Raw genomic sequence first — 11,021 nt, 5'->3', positions numbered from 1 at the left:
CTTCTTAACTAAGATCAATTATAATTGGAAAAAATCATATCAATTAAAAGCCCCTCTGATTCATCTACCCTGATAATTGACCACAACACTGACCAGGCAGGTTTTACGTTGGGGTTCCTCCGCTCTACGCTCTACGCTGTCCGCTATCCGTCCATAGGGTTGCTATCGGAAACGAATATTATAGTATTGTATATAAGCGAGTACCTATGACTGGTGGACAGAAATACTTAGATATGAATAAGCAAACTTGAATTAAAGTTATCAGAAGTGCATGTCAAAAGATAACTCGAGTATCATAATTAAATTTTTCTTCTTTTCAGTGGTCTTTCCTGGGCTGGGCGAGACCTCAGACCTCAGACCTGAGGCTAGGCGAATGGTATATGGTTAAAGCCACCCCAGCTTAGGGAAGACTCACTTATCGGGACAGTGCGTGTCCGTTGGCAAATCCTCCATCATAAATCAGTGGGCGAGTTTCTGGGCTTTGGTTTTTGTTTTGTTTTTTATTAAGAAGCATATTTATTATATATAAGATGTATGTAATACAATAATTTTTCTTTCTTTCATTCTTGTCTGTCGTTCGGTCTTCTGTCCGGGGGTTTTATTTTTTTATGTTTGTTTTTATGGTTCTGTCGGTTTCATTAAATTTCAGTTTTTTTCGGTTTTTCATTCAGTTTTCGTTTCGTTTTGTTTTGTTTCTTTTTTATCCATTTTATATATAATCATATAAAACACTGAGCTACAATACAAATATTGTGATAAAAACTTACAACATAACCTTTAATACATAAAAATACTTGCGTAGTCTACAAATCGTATCGTTATAAGAGATTTTCTTCTTCTTCATGGATCGATCGCTCTCGCTCGTTCGTTTCGTCTGTTCTTGGCTCCACCTCTCTTCTTGTTCTGTTTCTCTCTTTTGCCTTGACCTTTTCCTAAATTGTTTTCATTTCGCCTCAATGGGTTCTGTTTATGCTTTTGCTTTTGCATTCGCTTTCGGTTTTCCTACCGTCTGCCTGTCTCTGTCTCCGTCTCTTTTGCTTAGTTGTTTGTGATCTACCCTATTAAAAAAAGACTTAACTTCTTTCATTCATTCGTTCGTTCGTTCATTCTCCTCCATTTCCGTTTCCAGCTGTTCTTTTTGTATATTTGCTCTGGTGAGGGTGTGGGGGAGTGATTCTTCGGGATGAGTGGGAGGAGGAAGAGATGATTGCAAAAGCAGAGAAACAACGCAAACGTTTACGGTAAAGGTAAACCAGCATTCCAGAGGGGCAAGTCAATGCCAGGAAGAAAAGAGTGTTCGAGAGAGATTGAGAGAGAGAACGATTTGCCCCCGGAGAGAGAATTGCATCATGAGTTCATCGAGTTGTCCTTCTTCCTCCTACTGATGTGGGTTCGTGTGGGGTGGGTGTTTTATATGATTCTTTGCTTGTGGATTGTGGGTTGCGGGTGGTTGCAGCGTTAATTACAGTAGAAATGAGGTTCATATTTATATATATATTTGCATAATCAGAATCATAAACATAATTTTAACTTAGGACAAAACATTGACAAATTAAAATTGAATGGACGTACCAAAAAAGAGAATATACAAAAAATTATCATAAATTTTGTTCTTTTCGTATGTTAGTGCCGAGTATTTTGTTTTAGATCAATTGTTTTTGTTTTGTTTTTGGTTCGAATTGGTTTGATTTGTTTTGTTGATTGTTTGTGTGCGTGTTAAAAACATCGATAAAGCCAATGCTCTGAGCAGATCCATACGAAAGGGACTATGGTGAAATCATAGTTGTATTTATAATCGTTAAAGTATAATAATATAATAATAGAAGAACCAACATACAATGTTTCGTTATGCGTTATGCTTTTTTGTTTTTGCGTTTTGCTTTTTTTTTTGTTTATACACATTTACATATGCATAATGGGCGTTATATAAGGGTTTATATGTATATAATTATAAGTAATAAATTTGTATCCTTTTTGTTTCGTTTAATTATTTGCACACGAGAATCAGAAATTACTATTTGCAATCATATATATATAAAAAATAAACTTAATTGCCGGCAAACGGGGGCCAAACCCAACCCCCTACACATATCATATCCAACATCCCTATATCATTCCTATACCATTTCCCATTCTCATTCCCATTGCATTCCATCCCTACTACAACGTCATCATCACTATATATCATATCATATCATATATATATCATCCTATCGTACTTGTTCCGGGATTTACTTTAAGCTTAATCAAATTTTGGAAGAGTAAACAATACCACCGAGTTTCTTGCAATTGTTGCTGCATATGCTATATGTGAGTGTGTTTGTGAGTGTATATGGATGAGACTGTTTGTGTGTGTGTGTGTGTGAGTATGTGTGCTATATAGATCGCCTTTGAATGAAAACTAATGATTAATGCGTGTATTGTATGCTTTTGTGTTCTGTTCTGTTATGATCTTTCTGGCTTCCGTTTTTACTCTCTTTTTTCACTCACTCCTTTATCTCCTTCTTTATTTTATTCGAGTTCTTTAACTAATTTTTTATAATTTCCTTCCCTCTGTCCGTCCTCTCCTCTTAATATTTATACGTATAAACTTTTATAATTTTATACTAAATGTTTTTGTTACGGTTCTTTTTTTGGGGGGTTTTTTTTTGTTCATTTTTTGTGTGTTTCGTTTTTGTTTCTTGTTCTTGTAATACAAACGTCATCGTGTATATATATAAAAAAAGATGTCCAAAGTTTTTACGTTACGTTATTGTATATATACTTTTTACTTTTTTGTTTTTATGTTTTTCCGCTTTTGCGCTTTTTGTTTTACTTAGTGGATCGATCGTTCTTTTGATGCTGATGGTGAGATGGTGTTCTGTGCCTGCTTTTTGCTTTACAGTTGTCCTAGGTTTTTGTTTTTTCTTTCTTTTAAATGTAAATGGGTCTCTTCTCTTAGAAAACGCTTGTCGTCCGGTGTCTGAATGCTTATATATGAGAGCGCAGCGCCTAGCTATATAGGGCCTTACTATATAGTATCGTACTACATATGTATATATATATAATGTGTGTGTATGTGGGTGTTTCCTTCCTCCGACTGTCCGACTCGTATGTATATATATATCGGGATATACATATGAATACAACTAACGGCGAATTTACTTTGTTTCCTCCTTCTCTTTGTTCTCCTCGGTCGACTCCTTCTCATTCGACTGCAATTCAATGATGGAAATAATTGGTTAATGATTCATTTAAGGATATTATATATTCATGGACGTACCTTGTCCTTCTCCAACTCCTTCTCAATCTTATCGCCCTCGGGGCCCTCTTGCTCATTTGATTTCTCCTGCTCGCCACCCTCCTTGCCTTCCTTGGTCTCGGGTCTGCAACAAAGGATACAAATTCAGTTAGAAAATGTCTCTATAAAGGGAGGGAGTCCATGCCGCGTATTTGTGTACTCACTCTGGCTTGGGAATGTGCGCATTGAGGTCCAGCTTCGTGCAGATCTCATCCCAGTCGGGGAAGCACTTGTCCTTCATGCGCGACACGTGTCCAATCAAGTTGGGGCACTTCTCGGTCATGTAGTCACGCAGCGGGTACGCGATATCCTTGGACAGATAGTGGAGCTGCGAGAGCACCGCAAAGGCCACCACATCAAGGGTGGTGGGCTCGTCGCCGAAGAAGAACGGCTTGCAGTCGAGCATCTCGCTGAGGACCTTCAGGTCGTTCTTGCCGAACTCCTCGATCTCCTCGGCGCTGTGGACGCCGATGCCATGCGCCTTCAACTTTTTCGTGCCCTGGAACCACTTGTTGTGTTGAATATGGTTTTTCCGTGTTTTTTTTTTTTTGGGGTATATTCGGGTGGTATGGCCGACAATATGGTTACGGGGGGTCAACAGGATGCAGGATGACCAACACAGCAGACACACACGCACAAGCACACGGGGAATATGGGGTTATAGATGGTTGGGGAATACACCAATGCACACACACACACACACAAAGATTACAAAAGTTAGAAGTTAGAAACGAAAGTACGTGAAAAAAACGAAAAAGAAAAAAGAGAAAAAACCATGCAAGAGTTAGTGATAAACATAACGATTGTATTTTTTTTCGTTTATGAATATGAATTGGAATTTGATTAGATTGTTAGTGGGGTGTGTTCCCTTGGAAATGTTTTTAAATTAATTCTGGAATCTGATTTTCACAATTTTCACAACTTTCCATCGATTTGGCGGAAGTGAAATCGAGATGTGTGTTTCCATTAATAGATTTTTTTTTTCTTCAAGTTTCATTCGAATGAACGAACAAATAATTCAAAATCATCTTAAAACATTTCCAAGAAGACGGGCCACTGCTATTTGTCTCGTTTTGGGGTTTTGGATTCCATTGTTTTTCTCGTTTGGGTTTTGTTTAGATTTAGTTTTTGTCGATGGGTAGGGGGGGAGGGTGTTGGTGGTTATGTGAGTACCAGTACCGAGGCATAAACAACAATCAATCCCGCGAAAGGGACGCGATAATATTGTTTATGCCTCGTTTTTGGAGTTGGATAAACTATGTGTCGGATGGCAGCGACGGCGTTGTCGGTGTTAGGTGCAACATAATACGCCACCGATTTCTATCAACAGATTCTCAAGTTGAGGATTTGTTTATTTACACTACTATACCCATCCCCATTCCCATGCCCATTCCCCCAGTTGCCATTCCCCAGCGCCAAGAGCGAAAATCCCTTTAGGTTTGGTTTCTGTTTCCAATTGAAATCTAAACAAATGATAGCAAACTGCAGGGATCATCAGCTTCTGGCGTTGGAGAACGTACGAGATAGGAAATACGAGATATATCGTCAGCTACGTGGATCTACTGTGGCTACAGGACTGTGACTGTGACAGCGACTATTTGTTGGCTTTGGTGGGTTACCTTGCGACCAAAGGTTATCTTGAAGAAGAAGTTCAAGATGGAGTTGGGCAGACGCAGTCCGAGGGCGTGCTGCAGATTGACCTTGTAGCCCTTGAGCACATTGTCCGGGTACTTGGCGCGCCAGTAGAAGATGATCCAGATGAGATGATTCTCCAGCATGGCGATGGTGGCATACGACACGTTGCGCTGCTCGGCGGTGAGGCCAGAATCCAGATTCTTCTCGTATTTGGACGACAGTTCCTTGATGATAATGGCCGAATCAGCGATTTCCTCTCCATTCAGCTCGATGAAAGGCAACTGACCCTTCTTCGAGCGGAAACGCATCTTATGATCGACATTCTGTAAATGAGGAAAAAAAAAAAGGGGGAAAACATTCATTTAGTGCTGCGATGACTCGAGGATGAGTAATGCTACGGAAAGGAGGGTGGAGTCTGTTAATACGAGAATATGTGTACAGTGTACGCTGTACGCAATCATCTCCCACACTCCCACTTTATCTGGCATTCCATTCCCATGACTAATACGAAATGTAGTTCAATCCCAAAAGAATTCCGCCCGCTAGATGGCGCTCATGACATACATAGAGAGTGTCCTGTACGAGTATGCATGCGTGTGTGTGTGTGTGTATATTTTCTATGTATGCCACCAGAATTGATGCTGAAAACCAACCACTACACAAAAAGCTGTACCTTGTAGAAAACCGAACGAACAGTATGGAACATCGTTTCAACCCAAAAACCTAACCAACACCCAACTACCCCCAACTGGTCACACAGATACTCGCACACACACACACTTACGCGCAGAAACACACGCTCTAACGCACACAACGAAGAAGGAGCAGAAACAGGAGAAGGAGCAAAGCAAAGCAAAGCAGAGCAGGAGCCGGGAGCCAGAGCCGAGAAACTTCCAATTGCCGCTATTTGAACATTTTTGAGATATTCCAGTGGTCTGCCACTTCCACTGGTACTTCCAGTGTGTACACACGTATGCATAAACCGTTACTTTTTTGATGTGACAGTTATGTCCGTGTGTGTGACGCATGTCGCCCGTCGCCTGTCGCGTTTTTTTTTCTTTCTGCTTCGCTGCTCAAATTTACATAATAATTTCTAATTAGAAATTGGTGCTGTCCATAACAAAAGCGAACCCCCGCCATCCAATAATGGCTGTTGTTGGCATATTTTATGCTTTCGCGCCCTGAATGCGGCAGAGAAGCAAGGCAGGCGGCAGGGTGTGGTTGCCGACACACTCACACAGGCACACACATTGGGGAGAGGAATATAGAGAGAGAGACCCCAGAGAGGACAGCATTGGAAGAGAGAACAGCAGCAGCAGCGGCCTGTTTGTTATAGAGAGATTTTTGCCTTCCAGCAGCAGCATCATCATTGCCTGTCCAGGCTGCTGCTGCTGAAAAGGGTGGAGTCCGTTGGAGCACATTTAATTCCAATGATCCACAAAAAAGGCAGCCTGTCTGCTGCCTCTCCTTCTTCTTCTTTTGCTTCTTCTGCCTCCACCAACGCAATATAACGGTTTCTGTCAATGCTGGCCGAGGCAGGCGGCAGCACTGCGCCGCCGCTTTGTCGCCATACAATGCAAATATTTAGTTTTTATTAAATCATTATGCCAATTAAGGAGCGGCGGCGGCGGCAATAATGGGAGCTCCTCCACTTTTGCTGCAGGGCTCAATTTTCCTGCAGTGTAGAGTTCTGTTCGTTGCACGCAACAACAGCAGCAGCAGCAGCAGCAAAAGTGCTCTCAAATTGCAGAGAACAAGAAGAAGAGGGAGAACACATGCAATTATGCAGCACATGCAGGCCCGCGTGTATGTGTGTGTGTATCCACACCCCTGTCAAAAAACTAGAGAGACAGACGAGACGAGTAGGAGAGGAGAGCGAGCAGCAGGAGAGTAGTTGCAGTCCCACTGAGTGAGCAACAACAAAAGAGCCAGCAGCAGCAGTAGAAACTCTCGTTGTTTTAATGCAAATATGCGGTTTATTAATTAAAACAAAAGGCAGAAACAGCAATCATTTCTTCTTTCAAAGCAAAACTGAAACTCCATTTCCTCTCACTCATACACACTTACACACACACGCACACATTTGCACGTACAGTTGCAGCGGCAAACGGCATATCCAGAGAGTTGCCAGACTGTTCGCTCACACATAGCCATATTTTGTGCTGGCAATATTGTGAATGGAATGGCGCGCCAGCATTTTCCATTTGAATTTGTAATTGAAATTTATGCATTTGTATTTGTAATGCATTCTCGTATATATTGAAAATGTGAATTAATTGCACAATCTACAAGGCGGCGACACTTCACATTGGAATGCTAGATATGCGGGCTATGGGCCGGGGTTGGGCCACCGCCTAAAAATGATATTCGATGTGGCTGGCTGCTGTTTGTTAATGGCTGCGACGCGTCGGGCGCCGGGTATGACTCGTAGCGCAGCTCGGATTGTGGCGTGAAAAAAGATATGCATTTGGTTTATCATCAATAAAGAAACAACTTCTACTCTTGTTTACACAAAAGAGAAGGAAGGGGGGAAGGAAAGCGAGATGTAAAGAGAACTGCGGCAATGCGTTTACAATAACAGCACAGAGACGTTGCATGCAGGGGGTCGACGCTGTGCCAGAGCAAGGCCCGGGGGGTGGAGAACTTGCTTAGTCAGTTTTCATGACATGGCACCCCTCCCTTTCATGGTGATTAATGGATAAGAGAATGAGAGGGAGCGAGGGAATAATGTCAAAGGTCTCAGTTTGTTGAACTCTTCCGCTGTTATCAGAGAGCGCAATCGGACCCCCGAAAAAAAAATGAAAATGGAAAGTATTTTCCAGCTGCGGGCCTGACGGACTGTCAATCATAATTGACTGCAGCTCTGCTTTCTTTTTGGAATGCAACATATGGCAGCGTGCTACTGGAAGCATGGGAGTGGAGTGGGAGGGAGTGCCGGCTCTTATCGGTTCTCTGGCATCTTGAGAGGCAGCGACAGTGGCAGCGGCGCATCAATTAACATTCCTCATGGGCTCATTTTTCATTTACCAAATGTGTAATTAATAAGATTAAACAACAATTGCGTCGTTGTTGTTGCTGCTGTGTAGATGTGCGGGTGACCGCACCCATTTCTACCCACCTCCCACCCTCTATTTGTGGGACAGGCAGGCAGCTGCCAGGGCAAGTTTTTCCTATAAAAATATGAAAAATATGCAAACCGCATCGCGCGCTTCAAAAAAAAGCAAAAGCTAAAATGGAAGCCCCAATGGAAGTCGTTGACAGTTCCCGTCGCCGCCAGCCTGCGCCTCTGCTCCGCCACTATTACAGCTACTTAACGGGCATAGAGATAAGCATGGCAAAGCCAGAAGAAGGCGAAGACGGAGACGGAGAGAGCGCGGCTTGAAGTTATTTCCAAGACGGGGGGGAATGGCACCGTCTCAAACTACATCAATTTTTATTAAAAGCAATTACAAGCTGCAGAGCGGAGGCGGAGGCTGAGAGGATAGCATGAAAGAAGTGCAACAAAGACAAAGAGCAGATACTCACACAGACACACACACACACACTCAAGCAAAAAGAGAGAGAGACGAGAGTCGGAGCGAGAGAGACAAAAGGAGAGAGTCGGCAGCGCCAAGTGCAAAATTTGAAGCACGACTTCATTTCGCCTGTTGTTGTTGCTGCTGCTGCTGGTGCTGGTGTTTTGGCGAGTGGAGTCGTGGGGTGGGGTGGAGGGGGGTTCAGAGCATAAAAGCACAACTTTATGAGAGGCAGCGACGGCGCACACACAAATTTTATGTATACGCTGTTTTATGTAGACACACGCATACACACCATGGAGTACAAGAAATCCGGCCAGGCTACAGGTTCACACACAGACGCACACATGGACAAGTCTACTGAAAGAGAGAGAGCGCTAAATGTATCCCTTTTTCAGCTCAATGCGAGGGCAGGGCAGGGCAGGTCACACACGTACACACACGCACACAGGAACAGAGGCAGGCTTAGCACACAATCATGGCGGTTTTTCTTTCTCTCTCTCTCTCCCACTCGCTCTCTCTGGCAGGAGCTGGGAAAAAATCTGTACCGCAAAAATTTTACAATGATGAAAAAACCGAAATGCGAGGTGAAAAACCCAAAAATATGTATTTCTGAAATATGTTTTGGGTCTGTAGATTTTCCCGGAAAATTGTCTGATGGATAGTTACCTCGTACTTGAGCCCGACCAGACGAAGCCAGGTCTCTACTTTCAAGCAGTAGGGCGACAGCGAGGGCAGCAATGGAGTCCTGGAGAACTGGTACAGATAAATGATATCCTTCTCGAAGTTGGTCTTGTGCACATTGAACTTTTGTGCGGGAGGGGCCTCCGACTTGGCCGGCGCGGCGACAGCCGTTGCCTCCCCATCCTTCTTGGCCTCCCCGTCGACGGCACCATCAGCATTTTCCTTGGACGCCTTGCCGTCCTCTTTGTTTCCTTGGGCGTTTTCGTTTTCGGCCGGAGGAGCAGCAGCAGCGGGCGCGGCAGCAGCGGTCTCGCTGGCAGCAGGTTTTTCCGTCTGCTCGGAGGCTGGATTCTCTGTGGGCGCCGCAACGGCAGGCGTTTCCTCAGCGGGTATTTGGGCTACTTCGGTGGCCATTTCGTTTTCGCTTTTTCTTATTTTTGCTCGTTCAGCCAACACTTTTCCTTGCTCAAAACGCACAGGAACACTTATACACACGGCGCGACACCACTATAAAGCGGGGCGGGGGATTGAAAAAATGCACCACAAGACACACGGTACGGTTAATAGTTGATACAGGATCTCTGTTCAGTCGGAATTTAAACCAGACGGCCGCAACCCAACCGCGTAGTTCAAAAAATTGAGTTGATTTGAATGTACGCAAAAGATTGAGATTATTTGAATGCAATGTCAGTGTGACCGCGGAATTATCGAAAAAATATACCGCCTGATCCGCAGAAATATACCGAAATATACCATCTTATTTTCGAAAAATACCGTAAATATACCGAGGAAGAAAACGAACTTAGCCCACTTAGCCCCGCTCTATTGAAACAAGTGAACATTTTGAGTTAAACCGCGGAAAATAATACTGTTTGTATTCCCTGCTATTAATGCTCCTTCCCCTTTAATTACGAAACAGAAATGAGCATGATTAATATTCACCTGAAACGCGTAAAAAATGTTTCAAGTTTCATAAATTTCGTGGGAATATTAAATGCACCCCTGGGCGAAAATGGGTTAACTTTCTCAGTCTATGATCGGAAATCATATTCCCCGAATTTTATATTCGATTAAATATTACTAGCAAGCTGTTACTTCCAACACTGCACATATAATTTTATCCGATTGATGAATAAATTTCCTACAAGAATGGCTTAATTTAAGGACTTCCTTTTATAGGATTGTTGATAAAATAGTGTTTAATCAAAACAAGTAAATGAATCGGTTTCAACTATGAGTATGGACATTTTCTTACCCTATTTGCTTTACCTAATGATAAATTTTTGTTTTTCTAATCTGTTTTATGCACTAATATTGAAATTTTCATATTCATGCATATGATTTTTTTTATATATGATATATCCCGTTTCCGATACCTATTATTTGTACCCGTGACCTGCAAAATTTAGTAATTACTTTATAACAGAGACTGAGTAGTTTTTGCATTAGTTGGAGCCTGATATTACAAGCAATATCTCAAGTCCATAATATCCATTTTCCCAAGGTATGCAGATTGTTGCTCATTCCGTGCCAAAGTTGCACAACAATGCTGCTACTTCATTTCCCCATGTTGCTGAAATTTTTCCCATACAAATCAAATGTATCTTACGGGAACGCGTATGGAATGACGCAACAATGAATCTTCATTCCATACGCGTTCCCGTAAGATACTTGTTTCTCACACCACGAAAAGTCACCACGAAAACGCTCTCTTCACCTCTGAAAAGAGAGCAAAATTTGAAAAGCCACCACGATTAGAGAGCGAAAAATGTCGGTATTTTTTGTGCGCTAAATGTAGTTTGGCGGTCATTTTGAAAATGGTATTTTAATGGAAATGAGGATGTTTTACATGGTAACTACACGCCAACTACACATTTGCTAAATATTACCTACATATTTATGTACAT

General features: G+C 42.4%; 1 protein-coding gene across 2 annotated transcripts; it reads right to left on the bottom strand.

Moving 5' to 3' along the window:
• Positions 1–1,474: 1,474 nt before the first annotated feature.
• On the bottom strand, positions 1,475–9,766 carry LOC111080007 (failed axon connections). Of its 2 annotated transcripts, none has more exons than XM_022375364.2 (5): positions 9,100–9,766; positions 4,900–5,238; positions 3,445–3,788; positions 3,263–3,365; positions 1,475–3,194 (listed from the first exon to the last, which is right to left on the bottom strand). In XM_022375364.2, the coding sequence occupies exons 1-5, from the start codon at positions 9,526–9,528 to the stop codon at positions 3,141–3,143; spliced, it is 1,269 nt and encodes a 422-aa protein (XP_022231056.1). In that variant the 5' UTR covers positions 9,529–9,766; the 3' UTR covers positions 1,475–3,140. The 2 variants fall into 2 exon arrangements, with proteins under 2 accessions (XP_022231056.1, XP_022231057.1); XM_022375365.2 differs by having other exon boundaries at positions 3,445–3,779.
• Positions 9,767–11,021: the final 1,255 nt, after the last annotated feature.

This window comes from Drosophila obscura, unplaced genomic scaffold (assembly GCF_018151105.1).
Source record: "Drosophila obscura isolate BZ-5 IFL unplaced genomic scaffold, ASM1815110v1 contig_1, whole genome shotgun sequence".
Lineage (NCBI taxonomy): Eukaryota > Metazoa > Arthropoda > Insecta > Diptera > Drosophilidae > Drosophila > Drosophila obscura.
The sequence above is the reverse complement of the archived record's forward strand: the minus strand, read 5'-3'. Positions and strand labels throughout refer to the sequence as shown.